The following is a 23,692-nucleotide window of genomic DNA, read 5'->3' on the forward strand; positions in this document are numbered from 1 at the left end:
ATAATGGTCGATGATAGGTTCTTTACTCTATTTATGTGCTTCACGACCGGATATTATGCTTTCTGTATGCATGTGGTAAGGTTCCAGGCAAAACCTAAGGAAGTTCACCTTAGGGCCATGAAAAGAATCATGAGATATTTAGTTTACACTCCTAAGTTTGGTCTTTGGTCCCCCAAGGGATCTACCTTTGATTTAATTAAGTATTCTGATGCCGATTATGACGGATGTAAAATTGACAGGAAGAGCACATCAGGGACTTGTCAGATTCTAGGAAGATCTCTGGTGTCTTGGGCTTCAAAGAAACAAAACTCAGTAGCTCTAACCATCGCCGAAGCCTATATTGTTGCAGGCCATTGTTGTGCACAATTACTCTGGATGAGGCAAACTCTTAGGGAATATGGCTACAAGTTGACCAAAGTCCCTCTCCTATGTGATAATGAGAGTGCAACCGCATGGCGGATAATCCCGCTGAACACAGCCGCACTAAGCACATAGACATCCGGTATCACTTTTTGAGAGATCACCAACAAAAGGGGATATCAAAATTTCTTATGTTAGCACCCACAACCAATTAGCCGATATCTTTACCAAGCCCCTAGATGAAAAGACTTTTAGCAAGCTTAGGAATGATCTAAACATCCTTGATTCTTGGAACTTTGATTGAAATCTTGCATATATAGCACATTTATATACCTTTGATCATGTCTCTTTCATTTAGTACGAATGCAAATTTATTATTCTTCTTGTGCCAAGGCTAAGACTAATGTGCTTCCATGAGTATCTCTGTGATTAGTCTTAGATTGAAAGGGAAATGGAGTATTTGACAAAGGCAAGGCTTGCACTACAACTCTGTCGGTATTATTTATCTTTTGCCCTCCTCATAAACTTTCATTCATATTCATTGGGGGAGAATTAATAGGCCTCTCAAGTTTCTTCATTTTTGACGATTAATACCAAAGGGGGAGAATTAGTAGGCCCAAAGCAAAAGGATCGCACCACCACCCCTATTTTTCAAAAAAAAAACTATTTCACAAAGAGGGAGAAAATATTTCAATTACAAAATAAAACCCTCTTGACAGCTAAGGGGAGAACTTCTTTAAGGGGAGCTTTTATTTAGCCAAAGCAAAAGCATTTGAAACAGAGGGAGATTTTTCAAAATCTTGAAAATGCTCTTTGAAATCATACTCTTATACCATTGGTTATTTGTAAAAGAATTTGAAAAGGCTATTCCAAAGGATTTGCAAAAACAAGCTAAGTGGTGCAAATGTGGCCCAAAATATTAAAATAGAAGAAAGCAATCATACATACTTAGAAATACTTTCAGTTGGTTTAAATTCAAAGAAACTTATGAACAATTGTCAAAATGCAAACTAGTTACAATTCTACACTTTATATTTGCTTTGGTTTGTGTTGGCATCAATCACCAAAAAGGGGGAGATTGAAAGGGAAATGAGCTTGAAACATTTCCTATAATCGATTTTGGTGTTTGACGTCCATCACAAACCACGTGGACTAACTAGTTTGCCTAATTATCATTTATCTCAGGTGCATAAAGTTCAACATAAACCAACAAAGAAAATAAGTTGGGAACTCTTCAAAGTTTGGAGCAAAGCCAAGCATTGGTGATGCCAGTGGCGCATCGGATAATAATGTCCGATGTGCACCGGACACTATCCGGTGCCTAGGCCAAGGCACCTACGAATTGGTCGCTCTCGGGTTTTTCCCAGAGTCGCTCCACTATAATTCACCGGACTGTCTGGTGTACACTGTACATGTCCGGTGCGCCAACGGAGCAATGATCAACTGCACACAATGGTCGACTGCAGTGAACAATGCACAATGCACGGTGCAGAAGTCAAAAGTCAGAGCTGCGAAGTCAGAACGCACCGGACTGTCCGGTGTGTCACCGGACTATCCGATGCCGCAAAAGGACAAAGGACTTCAACGGTCAACCTCTCCAAACCCCAACGAGCAGCTGACGTGGCACGCACCGGATAATGAACAGTGCCATGTCCGGTGTGCCATCGACGACAACGACTAGAATAGTGATTGGAGTTATAAATACTCTCCAACCACCACCATCCAAGCAATTCAAGTTTTCTGAACTCCACATTCAAGACAAGAGCAAAATAGTCTACACTCCAAGACACAATTAAAAGATCAAATCCTCTCGAAGTCTCAAACTCAACTCAATTACTTAGTGACTTGAGAGAGGGTATTTAAAGTTTCTCTTTGTTGCTCTTGTTGCTTGGATTGCTTTCTACTTCTCATTCTAATTCTTCTAAGTGCTTTGTAAAGCTAGCAAGAGACACCTAAATGTATGGTGATCCTTGCGGGGTCTTAGTGACCCAAGTGATTAAGAAGAAGCACTCGAACGGTCTGTGTGACCGATTAAGAGAGGGAAAGGGTTGGAATAGACCTGACCTTTGGGGTCTCCTCAACGAGGACTAGGTTCTTTAAAACCAAACCTCGATAAACAAATCGTCGTGTTCATTTATCTAATTTGTATCTACTTATACTTGTATGTAGATGTGGTGCCAATAAACCAAACGGATGGTATGTAAATGCCACAATTAACAAGACAATACAGCTGTAGCATTCTGGGATGAATAACCCGTCCTACTACTTTCTCACCTGTCCAACCAGTTCAGGAGAAATTAATATTCAATTAAATTTATCATCCAAACAACAGTATGTAGGGAGAAGAAGCTATGGTAACAAAACAAAGGCACGACGAGGCAATTCTGATCTTGACCTTGATTTATACAAGAACCCTCAAATGTGTTTCTGTCCCCAGGTTCATTCAAGTTCTACAAACAAAGGGTCAGGGAAATACCATCTATTTATCCGATTACTGTTGACACTGACATTCTTGCCACTTCAACATCAATGGTCTGGTCAACATCACCACCAAAAGTCCAAAACAAAGAGGGCTCACGTTGGTTGGACCTGGCATTTGCCTCTTTGGTCTTCTCATGGCAAAACCTATACAGGCTCCGCTCGCCTCTGTGTCCTCCAAACAATCATGATGATCACAATAAATATGACTCGACGACAGTACGCCCAAACTTCTGTTGGACATCCTTCGGGGTTTCAATCTGGAAGCAAAATGATTGAAAAATTTGAGAAGATGATCTATAAACAAATAAATATCAAGGATGAGGAGATTGAATTGGGCAGATTTTGAGCAAGAAATGGGCACATACAGCATTCAAAGCTATGAAGAGAGCTTTAATCACATTAAGTGGGTTCCTTGATCCGATAATCTGCAGAAGAAAAAAATAGAAAGGAAATCACAATTTTGAAAAAGGACTGATAGTGATAGCTGGGACTCAAGAATCACACCTTTGTCTTGACATTGCTGAAACCAGCCAAGTACAGCACAGTCTCAACAGTCCTACCAGCAGCAGACATTCCACTCCTCATTGGCCCAGGCCAGAGATATATCTTAAGATACACAATCAGGTCCACCAGAGTTACCACAGCAGGATTGACAAATATAAGAGAAATTCGGTATTTCCATGTGTTCACCTTTGTTTTCTCATATTTGGCCTGGATAGCATGAGCGATTGTGTGATCCTCGTATCGCTCCATGTAGTGGAGATTCTGGAAGCATTTCTCATACGCCTGGTGAAAAGAATAATTAAAAAAGACACTTCCTGTCAGACCTAGATGCCTCAGTTGACTCAGCTAATTCCGAATGAAGCATGAAACCAGTTGCTCAACCATCTAGCATACATGAGAGATCCCAGGTAACTATCACATATTTCTGAGATCAACGATTCTACACACACACACACACAATGCTACTGCCTTAAATGGCACCATGAACGAGTTTAGTAATTTGTTTGGAAAGGTAAATCATCCATACTCTCTGTATTGCAATCTTGGCTGTTGGGCCTTTAGCCTTAGCGAAGCCAACAACACCATTGTAATTTCCAGTGGCCAATAGCGCTGTGAATTTTGCTATTTGGCCTCCCTGATAAACAAGATGTAAAATTAGGCAACAGAGTTGGCGAAAAGACTAATTATCAGTTGAAGTCACTCAAACAAAGAACGATAACCTTTGTGACTTTGCATGTCCTGTTAACATCGATAACTTTCACATCAAAACCCTGTAAGGTGTGTCATGATGATATCCATGTTAGCACATAAAGCAACATGAAAGACATCGATGGAAGATATATCCAATCAAAAGATTGCTAGGCTGATTGGACTATTTTCAATTGATGATTCTACTTACTTTTCTGTACATAGGTCTCCTGCTCTTCTCGGACAGGGAATTGCGTTCCTCCACCAAATCCTTGATTTCCTCCTCCAAAGCTCTGCCTTTCTTACCGAAGGTATGATCCAACAGTTCTAGCTTCCCCTCAATCTTCTTTTCAATAGCATCGAGTTTATCTATGAGAATATCATCCCTCTCCTTCACATCATTGAATTCCTCGTCGACATCCTCAAGTTCTGCCCCTTGGATCATCTGCTTCTCCTTATCAAAGCCGGCATTGAGCACGACATCCTCAGGAGAACCAACCTGCTGGTGCTGGATGATCCCAAAGTTTGCAGGGTTACTGGGGTCGTAGGCTTCCTTGATTTCCATGATCCTGACGGCTCGGTTGAGCTTCTGAAGGAGAACGAAGCGCTCTTTCCCCGTGGCATCCTTGAGACGGTTCATCATGTCGCCGATGACCCTGTACTCCAGTGGCAGCTTGAGATGGCGCTCCTCAAAGTTGTTGATTTTGGTCATCCATTTGTGAGCCTCGTCTAGGGTGTCTGTCACATTTGGCCATGGCAGCAAAAGACAGAGAATTGTTGAAGGAATAAACGAGGCGGAAATGGATGGAGGACGGGATGAGATGAGGCTGGTAAGTAGGTTCATTACCGGCCTCTGCGAATGATTGCAGGAACTCCTCATGGCGCTTGCACTTGCGCTCGAACTCGTCGACGCGCTGCTTGATGGCATCGGGCGTGTAGCGCTCGTCGTCCTCGTCGCTGTCGGAGTCGGTGGGCTCCCAGAAGCCTTCGCCGGCGGCCATATCCTTGGTCTTGCGTCGCTCGAGCTTCTCAATGAGCGGCTTGACGCCCATGTAGTCCTCTTCGTCTTCCTCCGGCTCTTCCTCCTGGTCTTTGCCGTCCTTTGCGCGGCGGTCCTGTCGCTCCCGCTGGCGCTCGCGCTCGACCTCAGCGAGCAGCTCGTGCACGACCCACTCGCTCTGGAACTTCTGGTGGGGCCTGGCGTCCCCGGATGAGGCGGAGAATGCCAGGTGGCGGCGCGGCGGCGTGATCCGCGAGCCTAGGTGATGGCCGTGGCGTGGGAGTGCGGTGGAACCCGCGAGGCTATGCGGACGCAAGGAAAGGAGGCGGACCCACGCCGCGGCGGCGCGGGAGCGTGCGACGGCGGCGGCCATGGCGGCGGCGGCGGAGAGAAGAAGGAGAAGAGGGTTTTTGCCGGCGGGTGGGATTCTGCACCGCAACAAAATGGAGTGGGAATCATCGTCCGTCGCAACCGTAGCGGAATGAAATCTAGGTGGGCCCTTCATGGGCCTCCATTTCCTAGTCCATGGGCTACCTCTTGCGTCATCTGAGCAGCACGGGCACCCGACGAACCCTGGCTTGGTCGGCTCGGGTCGTTTCCGTTTTGGCCGCTCGGGGGCAATTCTGTCTATCCATCCACAAATAGAAGTTTGTCTCAGAAAACAAAAATAAGAAGGATGGGAATTGGATTCTGATTTGTTGTTCTTCTTCCTAAATAATAAATTCTAGGGTTTGCCTCTTCCCTCTCGGCTCTCGCTCCCACCACCACCACCAGGCAGACGCAGATCGGCGGCGGGATAGGCTAGCAATGATCCCCAATTCCGACTTCCTCTAGACTGCCTGGCGGTCGAATTCCGATTCGATTGGAGTAGGGAACGAGAAGGGAACAAATACACCGGCACCACCACCAGACCAGACAGCACGTGCCTCCATACTATGGTTTACGCCCCGTGCCGCTCATCGACGCCGCCGTCTTCCTCGCCGATGCTCCACAAGAACCTCCGCGCCCTCGGACCCGGCTTGAATCCCTTGGCTCCCTTCGGCATGGGCAACTACTCCCGCTAGCCGTTTCCTCCTATCCCTCTTTCTCCGATTCCGATCTCTGAGTGCTTCCGCCTCCGCCCCCGGCCGCTTCCTCCATCGGAACCGATCCCCGCTATTTTACTCCCGTTCGTTTCATTGTTCCGTTGCTTTGGATCTGAGTCTCGAGATCCTCCCCTGTCCTGCTGCTCGAGGAGCCGCCAAGGATACCAAAATACCATGGTGCAGGTGCGCAGGTCGCTCAGCATGAGCCGCCTTCGGAGCTGCCACGACGCGGACGACCGTGGCTGGAACCCGCTCCATGTTGCTGCTCGCAAGGGAGACCTCAAGGAGGTAACCATCATTCATACATAACCTCTCTACCTTTGTATTTCTCTTAATGATTGATGATACATTGCATGCTATACCAAACTAGATTAGATTGTGAACCCATAAACTAGATTAGATTGTGAACCCATACAATTTACCAAAACGTTTGAAGGGGGAAAAGGAGCCCGCCATTGTATTGATTGATGATCTGGTATATAAAATATTGCCAAAGGTGGCCAGCAAATGTCCAACTTAGGGCTAGTTTGGGAATCCCATTTTTCCAAGGGATTTCTATTTTCCTAAGAGAAATTAGTTCATTGTTCCTTAGGAAAATAGGAATCCCTTGGAAAAATGGAGTTCCCAAACTAGTTCTTATTATGTGTAATATACGATGGAAATAGAGTGTAACCGTTTCTATCCATATCGTCAGATACCATATACAGATTCCAGCACGTGTTGGTTCACATGGATTGTGTGCATGCATCACACACAAAATAACACTAAATACATAAAATTGCACTCAGGTCAAGGCAACCAGTATTTCAGGAATCCTTTTTGTCACCACCCTGAAGCTAAGCAGAGCAATCCAAACAAACAACTACTTCTAGATGTATAATTAGTTTTGTTGGCCGTCACCTTTATAATTATATATCAAAATTCTGTGCCCATCTTAAGCCCATATGACCATGTTCAAAATTCTACTATCTCGAATCGTTCTGAATTAGCTGGTTCTCAATTCTAGTTTTTCATCAAATATTGTTCCAATCTTCATCTGTGACTGGCTGTACATAACTATTTCCCTTTTTCTTATTCCTTGATTTCATGTGCTTCCACTAGCAATAAATATACTGCGTTGACTCATTTGGCAATTGTTATAGACACATTTGGGAAGAAATACCACTGTTTTTAGTCCTTTAGAATGGTATTCATCCTAGGCCTTTACAATGATACTCATCCCTGGATATATATTAACCTTCATTAGTAATGGTGTCTTTCTATTTCTCTTGTTGCCTGTTGGTGCGACGGTGCCTAGTGCCAAATGTTTTTGCTTACTCACCTATCTAATTAGATAATAAATATGGTTTTCTCTCTCTCTCTGCCTAGGTCCGACGTCTCCTGGATGAGGGGGGGATGGATGTGAATGCACCTGCATGGGGACCAAAATGTCCTGGTGCTACCCCACTCCATCTGGCTGCTCAGGGTGGGCATGTTAAAATCATGGATGAACTACTGGAGCGTGGTGCCAATATTGATGCTCGAACAAAAGGGGCATGCGGCTGTAAGTTCACACTTCCTCTGACCCATTGCTAGAGAGCAAAGGTTTTGAGTATGCACATTTCGGTGTCATTAATCTTGTTTCCTGTTGGAGTTGATGCTGCTTCATGAACATATCATTCCACCATATGCTGTCTGTGCTATGCAATGACTATGAATCCGCGTAGTTGTCCTTCCATCTATTATCGGCGGAATTGCAATCCCCCTCCACCGAGACCTGGATGTTACATTCTTGTGGACAAGTATATGCAGTAGTGATGCCTCCCTGGTTATTCTGGGCCTCAAATTCATTCAGTTTCAACCGAAGTTGCATCCTAATGATTTAACATGGTTTCAGTTCATGCCTAAGGACATACGTGTCAGTTTTTGTATGGTAGAAACTATTTCTTGATTAAATCATATATATGCCTCTACTTCTCTAGCAATAGTGGGCGCAAAACATGCTTATACAGAATAACGATATGAGTGGACCTGTTATTTTTATCCTGGGAGTCTGATTGGCTCTTTTCTTGGTTGAGCACAGGGACTCCTCTACACATTGCTGCCAAGGAAAGGAACAAGAAGGCTGTGAGATTCCTGATTGAGAATGGAGCATTCCTTCCTCCTGAGATGAATGACCATAGGTTCAATCCCCCCCTCCATTACTGCTCTGGGTTAGAATGGGCGTATGAGATGAAGCGCATGCAGGATGAAAGCGATTCGCCTGGCGAAACTTCGTTGAGCTCGGATAACTAGAGAGAAAGCAGCAGGTGCATGCAGCTTGAGAACGATGAAGTTAAGTCAAGTCATTGAGTACATTTGCTTGATGTCTGGATGATGGAGATGTTCTGTTCTGTGACTTTAGAATAATTGTTGAGTGGTACCTGTAATATACGACGAGTGATTTGTTGAATAATAATCATACACTAGTGTATAGCGCGCACATGCGCGCATGCCGTTCTGTGGTGTAAAATCTTGTTATAAGCATGTATAACTTGATATTGTATCGTGAACATGCATATATGCAGAGTAGTCATTATTGAGACATGAGTATCAGATCAAATTTAGCATTAAAGTAACGTGCACCAAGAGCTTAAGCAAGCAATGGTGCTAGACTTAGCACATTTCTTAAGATTTCAAAGAGTGGAATGAACTCAACATAAATTCATCCTAACAAACATGTCCTAACCGTTCCTTCTTTAGTTCTTCAGCTACTCCTTTGAAGGCATAAGAATAATCAATTGCAGTATGAACAGTGTAAGGTAAGCGATTACGACAACATTGTTCTCAACATATGGATATTTTGATTTTACAATTCTTTTCCAATGTCCAACATCTGTAGGTATCTGCTTTATTTTTGGGGGTGGAGCTAGCAAAGTTGTAGATCCAATTTTGCACCATTATAACAGGATATAAAGAAAAAAAACAACACCTATCGCGATTAAAGCCTTATTTGGTAGTATACAACCACTAACCAGTACCCTCATCTTCCTACCCTCATCTTCCTGATGAGCTATATGATTTCTCCACTCATGTAGAACCTAAAATTGTGGGGAGAACAAGATATCTGAGATAAGAAATTGGATACAATAAGATGTCTTAATATGAATTTATAAAGGTAAAAATGTCCAAAAGTTACCAAGTCTAACAGTGATTAAAAACATATATATGAACAAACAGTAGCATGGAGAGCGCGCGCGGGCCGGCCCCATCCCCACCACCCTCTGGTGGACGTCCGGACCCTGCTACGCTGTGTCTTCTGCCATGCTATGTGGTGTGGCGTGGGATCTGGAGCCGAGCGAGCTACTGGTGGCGGGCCGTGGCCCTAGGGTTCAGATGACGCGGAGGGTTACAGGTTTCGGATCCTGCCATCCTCTAGAAGCAACCAGGCTACGCCAAATGTCGTGTTGTGCGGTGGCCGTTGGAGAACAATCTAATGGCTGCAATTTTAAAGGCGACGTGGATCTCACCAAAGCAGCCGTTTTGAACCAGCTTTGTAATATAGTAAATGAGTGAGAAGCTATAACTTAGCAATAGTAGTGGATTAGTTGTGGATATATTTTGGAGGAGACGCGCAACAATCTCCGGCCCCATTTTACAAAACCCCTCCTTCGGCCACGTCGCAGTCGCCAGTCCTCGACGACGGAGCCGGAGAAGGAGGAAACAGCAGAGGTCGCGCTGCGCACTCCCGCCCTTCTATCATATCGCCTACTAGCATCACTAACCAATATCTCTGATGGCTATTACCTAATTAACTTGCTGCCTTCCAAGAACCCTAATCCCTTAAATTAACTAACTGAGATCTGAAGAAGTCCAACAACGAGTCGAGAGAGAGATGGACATGTGACTCGATCGTGGATCGATCGACTGATACGGCCTGTCAGGCGTTGAACACGGGCATGTGCGCGATGGAGACGGCGGCCCTGGCCGACGCCGCCGTGGACGCCCAAGAGCCGAGCGGGCTGACCAGCTTGGCGGCGTGTGCCGGCGGCGGCTTGGAGAAGAGCATGGACAGGCCGCGGTCGGGGCAGCCCTTGTGGTAGTTGCCGTTGCCGATGCTGGTGAGCAGCGACGACGATGCGCTGGACACGGGAACGTGTTGCGCCGCGTGGCTGTGGTGGCCGCCGTCCGCGGCGGTGGCCACCAGGTCGTGCAGCACGGAGAAGCAGGCCTCGCCGGAGAGCACGTCGTGGTGGTGCTGGTGCTGGCTTCCGTCCCTCGGCGGTGGCGGCGGCGCCGCGGCGGCAGCAGCCTGCTGCACCAGGGCAGCCGTGGCCATGACGCCGCTGTCGGGGTCGTCGTCCTTCCTGCGGCGCGTGAGGTCGGGCAGCAGCAGCATGCTGCTGGCCATGATCCTGTCGGCGTCGTAGCGCGTGATGTCGGGGTTGTCGCCAATGATACTGTTGTGGGCGCACTAGAAGCGTCCATTGGAAATCGAACGATTCTCAATTTTCTGATGACGTGGATAGCCTCGTTGCTTCCGTTTTGAACCGGCTTTAAAGATCTGCTATTGCACTTGATCTGCAATCTGCTACTTCGAATTACATGTGATTTTGGTCCTAAGATTTTAATAACATCTGAGCAGATATATTCTTATGTTGTTTTTGTTCTGAAAAAGCGAAGCATATGAAGCAGCAACAGCATACTATGGCCCCTTTGTTTGGGTTTTTTTCAGCTTATAGCCATCAAAAGCTATTGCAGATAAATGTTAAGCTTTTCAGCTCACTTAACTAAAATCGTTTTGGTAAAAATCGTTTAAAATCAACATGAACATAGAATTGATCGAGTCCTCACGATAGTCGGAATCCATAGATTTCTAGATACTAAACCCTTTAGACCACTTAATCTTCCTCCGCATATAATCCTCACAATATTTATGCCTGTTTATTTCAGCTTTTTACAGCTCTTAGCCACCAAAACTGCTGCAGACTATCAAACACTCAGCTTTTCGGCCAACTTCTATAAAAATCGATTTGTTAAAAACCATCCAAATCATCATAAACACATAATTTGTGGAGTGATTGTAATAATAGTATGAATTCATCAATTTCTAAATCCTATCTTCATTTGCATGTAATCCCAACGATAGTCAGATTCTCTCCACAGCTAGATTCTTCCCACACTCAGGTAAGAAAAGAGCTAAACCAAACAGGATCTTAGATTCTTTCTACAGCCAAATTCTCAAAAAAGCTGGTGAGAAAAACAATTCGTTTATTAATGTATTTATTTTATATGTGTGTCTAGATTCATTATCGTTTATTTAAACATAGACATAAAAATCAAGAGCATATTTTGGAATATTTTGGGACGGAGGGAGTATTATCCAAATCAGACCCTCAATAGCAATATAGCATCGTCGAAACTGTCCACAGTCTTCTCGTGCAAAGTTACACAAAGTCCTGCATCTATGCTGTAAACATGAACTGCTGCTGATAAGCTACCCTTAACAACCATATAGCATCGCTGCTCAAGCAAAGTTTTTGCAACTAGGGCAAAAGCTTGATTTGCCACATAGCGCGACAGATCTACCTCCTCACAGGGGGTGCACCACCTCGTCCAACAGGACCACCGCCACGACCAGCAGCAGCCTACATCAAGTGGCAGGGAGAAGGTTAGAACATATATGTATAGCGGCCAGCATATGGGTATCCGTTTGGGTAAACTGCTGGACGACGCGTTGGGTTACCCATAATTCTATGGAAAGTCAATCTACCCATCCCACCCCATATGGGTATGGATATAAATAAACTGCTGGAGTTGGTCTAAGTGCACACAAATGAAAAGATCCAAATGTGTGCAGGCATATATCAGATCCATGCAAATACAAAGATGCTTCACATTTCCAAATTTCCCGTGTGTTCAAATTCCCATATGTGAAGGTGCTGATTGGTAGGCAAGACATATGAACTGAGATACATGCCTTGTTTTGATCAAAGCCAGAACAGTTCATGTTCTTTCTTGCTTTCTTGTGCAAAATAAACTAGACTGTGTAAATACATTTGTTCTAAATTTCATGCTGCACTCACACATTTTCTGGACAGGAAGATTTCAAGATCAAACAGTTGAAACAGAGAAGGCGACTTTGAACACAAGATACTCTTTTCGTTTCTAGTGTAAATTCACAAGCTCAAGAGGAAGTAGACTATTACCTATCTTGAAGAGAGGGCGGTAAGCAAGGAGAACATTCAATGGTAGAAACACCGTGTCTCAGATTTAACACGAGATCAACTACAGGAGAAAGACATTCTAATATGTGCAGAAGCAATAAGTAAGGAACACGAACAGTCTAGCTAAGAGATGCCTCAAGCTGCTCGCCTTGGTTCAAATGATCATGCAAATAGTGACGTGTGAGAATTGCGGCAACAGGGATTGAACAACACTGTCAAAGGCATGCCTGGATATGAAGAATTGCTCTACGATGTTCTGTGACTTTAGTAAAAGCATGCCCAGAACTAGAATTTGGATAATGTTGCATGTGCTGGACTGCATCCAGCATCACGTACTACATCTACAAAGCAGTTGAAGATTTATTCACAGGAGCTAAGAATCTTGTAAATCCAAAATTTATGGATTCACTGAATGAATAAAATCCTTCAAGATTAACAAGTGGTGCTTGTGGAAAGAAAGCAAGAGCTGATTACCCTAGCCCGCATGGCGACCGCGCGGCCTCGGCCGACACCAACAGCTGAGCCTTTACCCTGCAGGAAGATGAACCATGGTAGCAATTAACCATGTGCTGGTATTTCTTTAGATGAGAAAGAAATTGGAGCAACGGCGTCCCAAATAAATACTTCTAGTATTGAAGAAACTAGAGTGGTGATGTGAACAAGAAGGGAAGAGCAGGTGTAAGAGTGCCAACCCTAATCCTGGCCTCAAGGCGCTTGAACATTGGGGCGTTCTTGAGCATGTCGGGTATAATCATGAACCTGACCCTGCTCCCCCTGATGAAGACGTGCTCCAGCTGCGACACCTTGCCGTCCTGGAATTATCAATCCATTGGTTGAACATTATTCGACTGAGATTATTGAGAGACGAGGCAAACCAAACCAACCTTTGCCGTGAAGGTGATGTTTTCGAGCTGGCAGTTCCAGTTGTCCTCGCACTCGACCATGGAGCCGCGGTAGACCTCGCCGGTCTTGAGCTCGACCGTGACGACGTGGCCCGCCGCCTCATGCAGCAGCTTCACCGGGATACCGAGGCTGCGGCTCATCGTCTAACTGGGCGGTCAGGCTCGCACGCGGCTGGATGAAGCCCTTGCCCTGTGGTGGTAGGCTCGGACGGAGCAGGAGTCGGAGGCGGCGGCACGGCGAGGGTTTGGTTTGGTTGGGGGATTTCTCTGCTCCCTCCGCCTCCAAACAACTCAAGTTTGCTTTGTTTAGTCTTGGGCTGGACCGATTCTCTATTGTTGGAGTTTCAGCCCACTCGATTAAGGGCACGACTGTTTCAGCTTATAGATTACTAGGTGAGTGCCCGTGCGTTGCAACGGAACCGTATAATAACACGATAATCAAAGAATGAGATAGAGATTTACCTGTTTCCATTATACGAGTGTACTGAATATACATGTAAATGAAACAATTCCTGAACTAATGGACCAAAAACTGAAACCTGTATCCTGTCCAAGAATTGTACACCACCAATCAAGTAATCTCTTCCCAACTCATCAGTCACAACCTCTAACCTAGGGCCTAATGAATCAATCTGTATCATAGTGCAAAATGAACAAGAATTTGGCTCACTGTCCTATACAGGGCATGGCGATTCTGTATCTTCTCTAATGCACAAGGCATGGCGTTTTAGTCACATACAACTGGACGATCGATCATCCACCAACGCGGTGCTGCACAGGCTACTTCACCAGCAGCCATTAGACCAGGGATAACAGCATCTGGATTATCACCCTTGATATCCACTACCTGTTATGCAGAATAGCAGAATATATTTCTATTACAATACACGGGTTTTGACCCATATTTGTTTACTACATGCTCAATACAAACCTCCTTATGGTAGTTCGTTGGGATACCACCCATATTGTAGTGCACAGTAGGCAAAACTGGAATGGGCTCCTTGGTGACGTCAACACCAGCAAAAATAGCAGCAGTTTCAGAAATACCAGGGAGCCTTTCTTTGAGTACCTCAGGCGGCAGATGGTTTTGATGCAAATAAATGTGGTCCTTCAATGGCCCTGTAGTAATCAGATCAAAAGATAAGTTCCAAACAGAGGAAGAAAAAAATAGGCACCTAGCAAGAATACATACCTTCACTATTTCTAAGGATACCACCCTCACCACGAGAACCTGGTGACACAACGAGAACAGGACACAAATTCTGGTAAGAACAAAGAAAACATATACATGTAAAAGGACCTTCTAGTCTAAGCTCCCTTCTAATACACAACAAGAATTATAACAACTAAATTAAGAACCTTTGAGATACTGTTTTGCAGTTCACAGAAGTTGCTAATGTTCCAATAGCAAATTGAACACCTTCCCATACTCAAAATTACGAAAACAGAACCCATGACAAAACAAACAGAAAATTGACATAAGGCAAACTATATTAACCGTAATGACATTTTTAAGAACCATTCAGTTTCAGTCAAATATACCTTGGTCATCCTCTGGCCCAGAAACGTGATCGAACTTAAAGGGCTTCCTTTCTTTTTCACTCGGACAAACTGCAGCTCAGTCTCGTGTGATGGGTCAATCTCAACAACAGATAAACACCCATGGTTGACCTCATCAGAGCTCAGAGGTCTGCATCTGCAGAACACCCTAATGTTACCTCTTAGCTCAATAAGCTCATTATACAGACGTCGCCTCTCTGCACACTCGTCTGTGTACTTCTTCTTCAGGCCATTATATCTTGGTTCACACTCCTAGGAACACTTGACTACCTGCTTCTTGTACCTCTCTATGAGGTTATTATACTTCTCCCCTACACACGAACAAATGACAAAACACAACAGATAATAATAGGAATCAAAATGCTTCAAATGCTTAAGCAAAGCACGTGTATGACAGTTGCGTGTACCTAGGAAACGGAGGGCAGCAGGGCGGTCAGGAGTACTAATCTCCTTCAGCCACGGTGACAAGATAATGGAGTCCTCTCCTTGATCCCCAAACTCCTGAAGAAAAAACACAATGAAATCAGAAGCGAACAGCCCTACCATATTTCTATGTCTTATGAATTGGAAGGAATTGAAAAAAATTATGAAGAATTTTGACTTGCTATGGATTGAAAACCACCCAATCTTCTCCAATCCATATGGATTTTGTTACAGTTCTTGTGACGCTCGATGGTTACGGGTCCCCGAGAAGCAGGTGCGATGGAAATCTCCAAGCACAAGCACCTCTTTTTATGGGCGCCAATCGGATGGATGGGACCACGGCTTCTTCCCCATCCTATCTATCCTATTGGGTGGAACTCTCGACGCTGGCAACCCACAGGTCAAGCAAGGCGTCTCTTTTCTTTATGGCGCGAAAGATTGGGTCATGGCCTCATTTTGACCACAGTTACTCCACTATATAGCAGAGCAGAGCCAATCGGCGAGAAGTCTGGCTTTGATTCTGCATAGTGCAGACCCAGGCTGATCTGCTTCAAGCAAGAGTCTGCATGCTGGTGGTGCTTGCAGAAAATAAATTTCAGAACACCACTGTGGATCAGAAGGGCATAATAATTACTTTACTTAGTCGATTTGTCGGTTAGCTTCCATTTGTCTCAAAGTTATCTGTAAGAGGAGATGTTGGATATTAGTCTCCAACTCTCCATTAGCATTGACATGAATTGGTCACCCCCAATCAATAGGGCATTTTATATATTGCGCCACTTTTTACTCACAACTTCACTCTGAAACAAATTGTAAGATCTTTGATCAGCGATGATGTCTACAGGCTAGAACAACACCAGAGTTCTTTAACCTCAAATCTAGCTAGCGGTCCATGTATGGCATCCTTGGAATAGCAGGCGCCATGAGCCAAAGCCTAGAACGAAATGAGCTATCACGAGCCCTTCTTGCATCTAGACAAAAGGCCCAGGTCGCACTCCAGCTTCCTTGCAGAGACAATGGAGGGTCCATCAAAAAGTCATGAGAGGCCATTGGTGTCATGGTGTGCATGCAGTGCAGGCAACTTCTGTTGGCGTGGTTCTTGTGCGCAACCAAACCAGACACCTCGCACCAGTCACCATTGCACAAAGACAAAGAGCCATCGCCTCTGCTGCCTTGTAAACAACCTTTCTTTAGCGGCCAGCCATGACAGATCCAGATCTGCCTGCTTCAGCGGTCAGTACCATGCTACTAAAAATAGCCAGGCGAGATGAAGTACGAGGCAGCTCTACTTGGTTGTTTGTGACCGGCCGGATTAGCCGGCAACCACTGGCTGCAAAATGCCATAAATAATTGTAGCTAACTGTTTTGACTATAACTCGACATATTGTTATTAGATGATGATGATGATACTGGAATGGCAGATGCCAAGTTAGTGTTATATATGAGTGATGAATTCAAGAATGTAATAATTTATTAGGATTGTTTGGATAGTGAGCAAAAGATCACACCAGACCAGACATATATATAGCTTTGGTTGCACTCATGGCTAATGTTTTTTTACGGGAACGGATCGGTAAGGCACCTCATCACAAATCCTCCGATTATTTCTCCTCAGGGCTGATTTTTGGCCTGAAGCAGTTTAAGAATTTTGGCCTAAATGTGTGTTGCATTCAGGATTTGTTAGCGGGAGATATTTACACTGATACACAAAGCAAGAGATATTTACACTATTACTATGACAACAACACTACCAGGAAACAAAAATAGAAGGGTTGAAATAGACAGTGGAATAGGAATGTGATACGATTCAGCATGTGCGAGAACAGTCTCAGTATTCGTGACACTCCTTGCAAGCAAGGAATTCAACATCTAAAATGCTAATGATCTCAACAGTTATGCAGCATGTTACCACACTTGGGACATGTAATGTGAATGTGGAGAGGTCAATCCGATTAACACCAGTTGTTACTTAGAATTTATGGTCCGGACACTGGATTGCCAAAATTTGCATCCCAGTATTGTCAAACATCGAACCAAGTGTGGTAACATTATTCTTTCACTTGTATTACTTGCAAAAAAAGGATAACAAACACTTCTTATATCTGAATGAGCATTAAACATAAGTGGTTTGCTCAATTGTGTGTTCAAATAAATACACACAGATTGAGCACTGAGTTTTGGAAAGAAAATTAGAGGAAGCAGGGATATATTGTTATAAAGGGTACTTACAAGGTTTGGAGCATTCCCCTTGAAGGTCAGTATTCAAACATCTGATGACTAAATCAGCAAGGCAGTAAAATCAAGCAACAGTTAAGCTAGCCTCGCTAACTTACAGAGACTAAGGACTAAATCATGCCTACTGACAGAAACAGAAAAAATCCGATTATGAAAACAACAACAGAATAAACTAAAGCAAATAATCAAATCTGACAGTGAACAAACTGAAAGGGAACAAGAATATAAAGAAACAATTATGGTGATGGCAAACATTCACTACCTTGTAAATGTAGCCCTTTATTCTTTTTAGCACTGATTCGTCCATTATTTCTGTCAAAATATAACAAGCATGCTAAATGCAGGTAAGGTAGAGACAGACCTGGTTCTTGGAGATCACGTGTTTCGACTCAAAATATAACAAGCATGCTAAATGATGAGCAAGAGACCCTGAAAAGTCCCTCTTACACGGAAGCCATCACTTGATTTTGAGACTGCTTGCTTTGAACCTGAAGGGACAAAGTCTTATGAGTGGTGAACAAACAGGAATCATAATCAAAATAAAATTTAATAGATTATCAGTGCATGGAATACAAGAATTGCACATGCATTTGTCTCCGACCAACATCTACTGGATAAGTGAGGGTTTGTCCAAATAGACCAGCGGCTAAAGCTCCGCAAGAGAGCTTCAATATAACAGAATCCTTGTTAATCCTATGGAACTTAAGATTTCAGATCTTCATATATGTAGAACTTTAAGCCAGCATATAGAAGAATACCAATAAGAGTTGGGCCTGCAATTCATTTAAAGGATCTTTAATCCTACCATCATGTTGTAATAATATAATCTAAATAAATACTACAAACATCTAAGTAATGTAATTTAAACTAAAATTTTCAAGATATTCATATGTTAACTCATGTTAAATTAATATGTTAAACCCAGACAATAGTGTTTATGTTCAACTATTAAACCAGCACTTGCATTTAAAGTAACTAAACACGTATAAGTAGAACTTTAAGCCTGCATATGGATGAATACCAATAAGAGTTGGGCCTGCAATTCATTGAAAGGACCTTAATCCTGCCCTCATGTTGTAATAATATAATCTACATAAATACTACAAACAGCTCAAGTAATGTAATTTAAACTAATATTTCCAGGGTATTCATATGGTAATTCATGTTAAATTAATATGTTTAAGCCAAGGCAATAGTGTTCCCGTTCAACTATTGAGCCAGCACTTGGCATTTAAAGTAATTACACACCTTGTTTTCAGCAAAACCAAGAAAGAACCCAAGATGCCTATTTGGTATAAACCTAAGCCATTGTCAAGCAAAGTTATCCCCCGCGTCCATCGAAGGTGGTTGTATGGTGGTCTATCTCTGTCTTCAATAATTTCTATCTCTGTGAGTAAAGCAGGGCATCTTTGACATAAAATGCTCTTCGACAAGTCACCCCTTCGCCTCCCAGATGATAAGCTAGAAGAGGAGGAAATGAGTTGAGATTTGAGAAAAAGGAAGGGCCTTGAGTGCCGCTGCAAAGTCATCCCCCACGTCCAAAACAAGTTCCCCAATTCTTAATAACCAAAGAGTTGCACAGAACTAAGCGATTGGAGGGAAATTCACCTCTGCTCACCATGGTCCCAAATCCCCATGCACCTCGGCATGACAGCATTAGGCAATGCAGGTTGAGAACCCCACGCGTCGGCTGACCATCAGGCTTGGTCGCCGCCGAGCCAAGCCGCATGGATTCCTGAACGCCTCAGGGAGCCATCAGCAAGGGTCGCCATCCGGCTGACGAACCTGGAGGTGGTGGCAGCGGCGTCTGGTTGCGAACGAACCCTTAGGGGGGCTACGACCCACGCGCGGCGGACGGAGGAGCGGCTACGGCTCGCGTGTGGGGAGGCGGTGCTGCGGCGGCTGCAAAGGGAGTAACGAGAGACAACAGGTAGGGTTGTTCGCGTGGTGGACGCTCAGAGGGTGCGAGGTGCACGCGGAGGTGGGCAGCGAACACGGACAGTAGAGATTATCGGAAGGCAGAACCAAAAGGAGGCAGACTACCCTTGCAGCCTTAATAAGTAGTAGAGATATATAACGAAAATATCAAATTTGGTAAATAGACATGTCATATGCATAGTACTATCATATGAGAAGTGCGAGAAGGATGTGCAAATCAGACATCATTAATCTCAACTTCCCCATCCTTTTTACTAAAAAATGAACAACATTATTTAAAGGTACTATGCGCTGCTATTGAATAAGCAGAACCACTCTAGATATCTGATAGACAAAAGAACTAAAAATTACATCCATGGCAACACGCCTTCAAATTACTAATTTCGAAAATTTAGAGAGAACACATCGATATAGAATAAATTAAGAAGAGCTAATCATAAGGCTCACCAATTTCTCCTTTGAATAGTAACAGATCCGAGGCAAGCCTACAACTGATGTTGCAACTCAATCAACAATAGAATCCACAAAAAGACCACTTGTGTACCTAGGAATATAAAGCATGGTTATTTAGACAACGTACCAAAATTAAACTGGCTTACAAACAGAGGGAGTAACTGGCAGCCACAACAAACAGTGAACAACCTAGCGTATACTCCATTATTGGGAAGATAGTTTAAAGAACTTCTGTTTTTTCATATTATGCGCAGTCATTTAATTTATAGTATTAAACCTAGAAGTATCTTCTGCAAAATGCACAGGGACTTGAGAGAGGAAGGAAAACATAAAACAGACATGACGGTCAGGGAAACAACAGTGACTCTGATTATATCAGACTGAAGCAGGTGAAAAATATCAGATATATACCTTCTTGCCCTGTTCTTCTCTTTCAGCACTTTCTTTCTTTTTCAAGTCCTTGTCAGAGCCCTACAATCGTTCAAAACCGGCTGTGACCAACATGGGTAAAAAAGAGAGGAAAGAGCAGTATGCACACACGTAGCGTACCAGCTTGATAAACACTTCATCGCCATCCTTTTTAACTGACAGTTGGTTTGTTTTAACCGATGCCCTACGATTATGTTTGGTCTTCCGATCACCCGGACACAGCCAGCGCTGTCGATTGGCAACATGGGGCAGCTCGCCGTCGACCTTCTCATATCCTCGTCGCGGGCGAGGCGGGTGGCCTACCTCGACGAGCCCTCCGTGCTGCCCTGCGCCGGCAACGACGCCTTCGGCCCTGACGACGTCGGCGACCTCGCACTCGCTCTCGAAGGTTGGGTGCTCGATCCTTGTTGTCACTCTGTGCTATTCCATGCTGTTTCAGCGTTGCTGCTTGCGTTCCTTCTGTTAGTCTCTTTATTTCCTGAGCACCAACTGCTCGATAAAAATCGTTAGCGCTCTGCTGGCGCTGCAAACAGTTCTGTTATGCGCACAAGATGTCTGATGGAGTAACCTACTGAGTTTCAGTTGGAGTACGATGGCCCTTAGTATTTTTCGTTTAATCTACACACACCTTAAGTTATAAACATACATCGAGTCAGTCTGACCACCTCTCTCTCTTCCTCTTGGCAGCTTATGAATCTACATCTCATAAGCTGGCTTTCATTCAGCAAAGGTCTCCAGTTACTACAGTACGTTGATCTCAACCTTTAGTTGTATGGTGGTATTGGACCCTGTTTACTTCAATCTAATTGATACATATTTTCTTTTGTAATTACCTTTTGGTTGGGACAAGGAAAATGGATGAAGCTTTAGCGCCAGTGTGCCACTGTATCTGATAACTATATTCCATCTTTCTTTGTTAAATTACACGAAGACATTAATTTGCTTTGTGTTGTTAACTTCAGACTATGTGACTTGCAAACTTATATCAGACTGAAGCAGGTGAAAAATATCAGATATATATACCTTGTTGCCCCGTTCTTCTCTTTCAGCACTTTCTTTCTTTTTCAAGTCCTTGTCAGAGCCCTACAATCGTTCAAAACCGGCTTTGACCAACAGGGGTAAAAAAGAGAGGAAAGAGCAGTATGCACACACGTAGCGTACCAGCTTGATAAACACTTCATCGCCATCCTTTTTAACTGGCAGTTGTTGCATGGCCTGTACTCCTTGTCAATTTCAACTTTTCTCTACTCAGCCTTAAGGGAGAGTAAAGCTTTTCGTTTTTCCTCCAGTACCTTTTCATATTCCTCCAGAGTCATCTCCTGCGTCATGGTCGGAGCAAACATCATTCCACAGACTACTTTATTTTGATGCAAAAAAACATCCCAACTTAATTCCAGCAAGTATGCAGGTTCTGGATTGATCAAAGCATCATTTTTTCTCTAGATATATCAATTGTGCAACAAAAACAGTTCATTCAATATTAAGTGGCATCACATCACATCTGATGCATCAAATCATGAACTGGTATGAGTGAAAATGAATATCAACAATCCATTTCTTTTGTGTGTGCTACAGTTGGTCATATCCAGAAACATTGAAAACAGCGAATCAATGGCTCACCATAGTCAAAGTTAGGTGCTAGTACAATATCTGAGATACAACATGAATCTCGCATAACTGGAAAACTGACGTGAAAGCATACACTCTAATATATGGCCATTGCATTCGGCAGAGAAGAGCAAAAAGTAATGGATCGAAAAGCAGAAGAGACTCTAAATACAAAAATAATGCAATCACCAAGAAGCGCCCCATGTTGGCACTGTGGCACAACAGCACTGATTTTAAAGCAAAAGGTTCTAGAATAAATAACTATACTACCGAGCAAGGATTGACATGAATGAAACTAAAAGAATCACAAAATATTTCCACCAATCTACTACACATTTTTCCATATATATAAACAAATGTTAAGAACATTGTAAGTGTCACAGTACCCAAAATCACAAGACGTGCTAGGCAAGTTAAAGGGTGCTACCATCACCCTTACATAATGTGCTAGGCATACTACAACCATACACATTGCAACGCGGAATATGGTAGCAAGAGCATCTTAGTACAAACCAGAAATATACCTTATCCTCAGGTTCCTTTTCTTCTTCTTCATTCTCCGCGCCCTCCTTGTCCTTCTCAACCTCAGACTGTGGTGCATCTTCAGGTTTCTTCTCATCCTACACTGAAATTGCAATGAACAGGACGTCACAAGTCAGCATACATTTGTTTGTCCTTCGCTGCGCGAACAAGTATTATTATTACACAAGCAAAATGTCTACAAAGATTTCATCACACTATACAAATGGTACCGGCTTTCACCAGCTCATGCTCAACCAACCTAATCATCCCCGTCCTATCCGATGACTCTGGTCAAGATTTCACTCGCCAAAAATTTCCTGGTACCATAAAGAATATTAATTCCAAACTTAACCATCTACAACTCCAATGAGGTTTCCGCCTCTGCTTACACATGAACATATCAAATCATCATCTAAGCTCTCTGCCAAAAAAACATTTCAGTAGCTTCCCATTGGTGGCATTATGTAAACCTTTAACCAAACAAACCACTCCATATGGTAGGAGCATTATGTAAAATCAGTAACCTGGCCACACGATAGATTGAGATGTCGTCGCCCTACGAGCCAGCCGTGTCGCGAAGAGGAGGATCTCGTACAGATCCATGGCACGCAACCTATCACCCATCGCCATCGTGCTGCGGATCCAGTCTTCTCCCTCGTGCGTGAGGCATTGGCTGGGAGGAGTTTTAGGGTTGGGGCGGCGGCTGGGAGGAGTTTTAGGGTTGGGGCGGGGTGGAGCAACGCCTGGTGCCTGTCGGGGGTGGAGACCGCACGATGACCAGGGGCACCGGATCCGGGGAGGAGGGGCGGGGGTGCCGAGGCAGGCCGTCTCGCCGGAAGTAGAGCACGACAGCGTTGGCGGTTGAGGAGTTTTAGGGTTCGAGGCGGGTGAGGGCGGCAGGGCTTTGTTGGGCGACCCGCTCACGATGTCTGCGCGGGGGGCGCCTGTTGCGGCGAGCGCCATGGGGGGTGGGGGAGGGGGCTCTGGCGACACGGGCAGATGCGGGCGGGGCACGGTGAAGGTGCGACATTGATGGGAGACGCGACGCGGGGATTGGGGAAGGGGATGACTCCGGCGGCGAGCTCCTGGTCTCGGAGGAAGGGCCGCCGCCACGCCGGAGAGCGTGCTGATGAGATCCTCGGAATGGAGTGGAGGTGAACGATCCGCGGGAGAGCGGCGTACTGAAGGGGGAGGCAGGGCGGCGGCGGCTCACGTGGGGTGGGGGAGTGGGAGGCGGGGGGACGAACGTGGGGTGGGCGGGCGGACGGTGTAGATTTACGGAAGCGAGTGGACGGTGCAGATTGGCTGAAGGCAGAACCA

General features: G+C 44.4%; 4 protein-coding genes and 1 long non-coding RNA gene across 5 annotated transcripts; 1 reads left to right on the forward strand and 4 right to left on the reverse strand.

The window, feature by feature from the left end:
- Positions 1 to 2,646: 2,646 nt before the first annotated feature.
- On the reverse strand, positions 2,647 to 5,513 carry LOC100281473 (uncharacterized). The gene is made up of 8 exons (NM_001196170.2): positions 4,880 to 5,513; positions 4,244 to 4,770; positions 4,065 to 4,115; positions 3,872 to 3,979; positions 3,532 to 3,627; positions 3,346 to 3,447; positions 3,207 to 3,266; positions 2,647 to 3,098 (listed from the first exon to the last, which is right to left on the reverse strand). Exons 1-8 carry the CDS (start codon positions 5,403 to 5,405, stop codon positions 3,033 to 3,035), a joined length of 1,536 nt encoding a protein of 511 aa, NP_001183099.1. The 5' UTR covers positions 5,406 to 5,513; the 3' UTR covers positions 2,647 to 3,032.
- A 243-nt stretch (positions 5,514 to 5,756) lies between these two features.
- Positions 5,757 to 8,695, forward strand: LOC100272874 (ankyrin-3). Its single transcript, NM_001147327.1, has 3 exons — positions 5,757 to 6,405; positions 7,486 to 7,660; positions 8,180 to 8,695. Exons 1-3 carry the CDS (start codon positions 6,292 to 6,294, stop codon positions 8,389 to 8,391), a joined length of 501 nt encoding a protein of 166 aa, NP_001140799.1. The 5' UTR covers positions 5,757 to 6,291; the 3' UTR covers positions 8,392 to 8,695.
- Positions 8,696 to 9,938: 1,243 nt separating this feature from the next.
- LOC103628261 (AP2-like ethylene-responsive transcription factor CRL5) lies at positions 9,939 to 11,589 on the reverse strand. The gene is made up of 2 exons (XM_020538007.1): positions 11,470 to 11,589; positions 9,939 to 10,549 (listed from the first exon to the last, which is right to left on the reverse strand). Exons 1-2 carry the CDS (start codon positions 11,587 to 11,589, stop codon positions 10,016 to 10,018), a joined length of 654 nt encoding a protein of 217 aa, XP_020393596.1. The 3' UTR covers positions 9,939 to 10,015.
- Positions 11,436 to 13,546, reverse strand: LOC100285722 (uncharacterized). The gene is made up of 4 exons (NM_001158613.2): positions 13,187 to 13,546; positions 12,995 to 13,114; positions 12,777 to 12,833; positions 11,436 to 11,723 (listed from the first exon to the last, which is right to left on the reverse strand). Exons 1-4 carry the CDS (start codon positions 13,343 to 13,345, stop codon positions 11,661 to 11,663), a joined length of 399 nt encoding a protein of 132 aa, NP_001152085.1. The 5' UTR covers positions 13,346 to 13,546; the 3' UTR covers positions 11,436 to 11,660.
- Positions 13,547 to 21,258: 7,712 nt separating this feature from the next.
- LOC103626507 (uncharacterized) lies at positions 21,259 to 22,478 on the reverse strand. The gene is made up of 3 exons (XR_002261958.2): positions 22,375 to 22,478; positions 21,404 to 21,561; positions 21,259 to 21,325 (listed from the first exon to the last, which is right to left on the reverse strand). It is a non-coding gene; the product is annotated as an uncharacterized lncRNA (long non-coding RNA).
- Positions 22,479 to 23,692: the final 1,214 nt, after the last annotated feature.

Source organism: Zea mays, chromosome 5 (genome assembly GCF_902167145.1).
Source record: "Zea mays cultivar B73 chromosome 5, Zm-B73-REFERENCE-NAM-5.0, whole genome shotgun sequence".
Lineage (NCBI taxonomy): Eukaryota > Viridiplantae > Streptophyta > Magnoliopsida > Poales > Poaceae > Zea > Zea mays.

Excerpts from the sequence above, each read along its gene's own strand:
- LOC100285722 (NM_001158613.2), bottom strand. The coding sequence starts at position 13,345 with ATGAGCCGCAGCCTCGGTATCCCGGTGAAGCTGCTGCATGAGGCGGCG. Across the intron at positions 13,115-13,186 it reads ACATCACCTTCACGGCAAAG|GACGGCAAGGTGTCGCAGCT; the intron begins GTTGGTTTGGTT and ends TGATAATTCCAG. Across the intron at positions 11,724-12,776 it reads CGGTCGCCATGCGGGCTAGG|GCTGCTGCTGGTCGTGGCGG; the intron begins GTAATCAGCTCT and ends CACTTGATGTAG.
- LOC103628261 (XM_020538007.1), bottom strand. The coding sequence starts at position 11,589 with ATGGTTGTTAAGGGTAGCTTATCAGCAGCAGTTCATGTTTACAGCATA. Across the intron at positions 10,550-11,469 it reads ATGCTATATTGCTATTGAGG|TGCGCCCACAACAGTATCAT; the intron begins GTCTGATTTGGA and ends GGACGCTTCTAG.
- LOC100281473 (NM_001196170.2), bottom strand. The coding sequence starts at position 5,405 with ATGGCCGCCGCCGTCGCACGCTCCCGCGCCGCCGCGGCGTGGGTCCGC. Across the intron at positions 4,771-4,879 it reads GCAATCATTCGCAGAGGCCG|ACACCCTAGACGAGGCTCAC; the intron begins GTAATGAACCTA and ends CAAATGTGACAG. Across the intron at positions 3,448-3,531 it reads CCAAATATGAGAAAACAAAG|ATATATCTCTGGCCTGGGCC; the intron begins GTGAACACATGG and ends GTGTATCTTAAG.
- LOC100272874 (NM_001147327.1), top strand. The coding sequence starts at position 6,292 with ATGGTGCAGGTGCGCAGGTCGCTCAGCATGAGCCGCCTTCGGAGCTGC. Across the intron at positions 6,406-7,485 it reads GCAAGGGAGACCTCAAGGAG|GTCCGACGTCTCCTGGATGA; the intron begins GTAACCATCATT and ends CTCTCTGCCTAG. Across the intron at positions 7,661-8,179 it reads AACAAAAGGGGCATGCGGCT|GGACTCCTCTACACATTGCT; the intron begins GTAAGTTCACAC and ends GGTTGAGCACAG.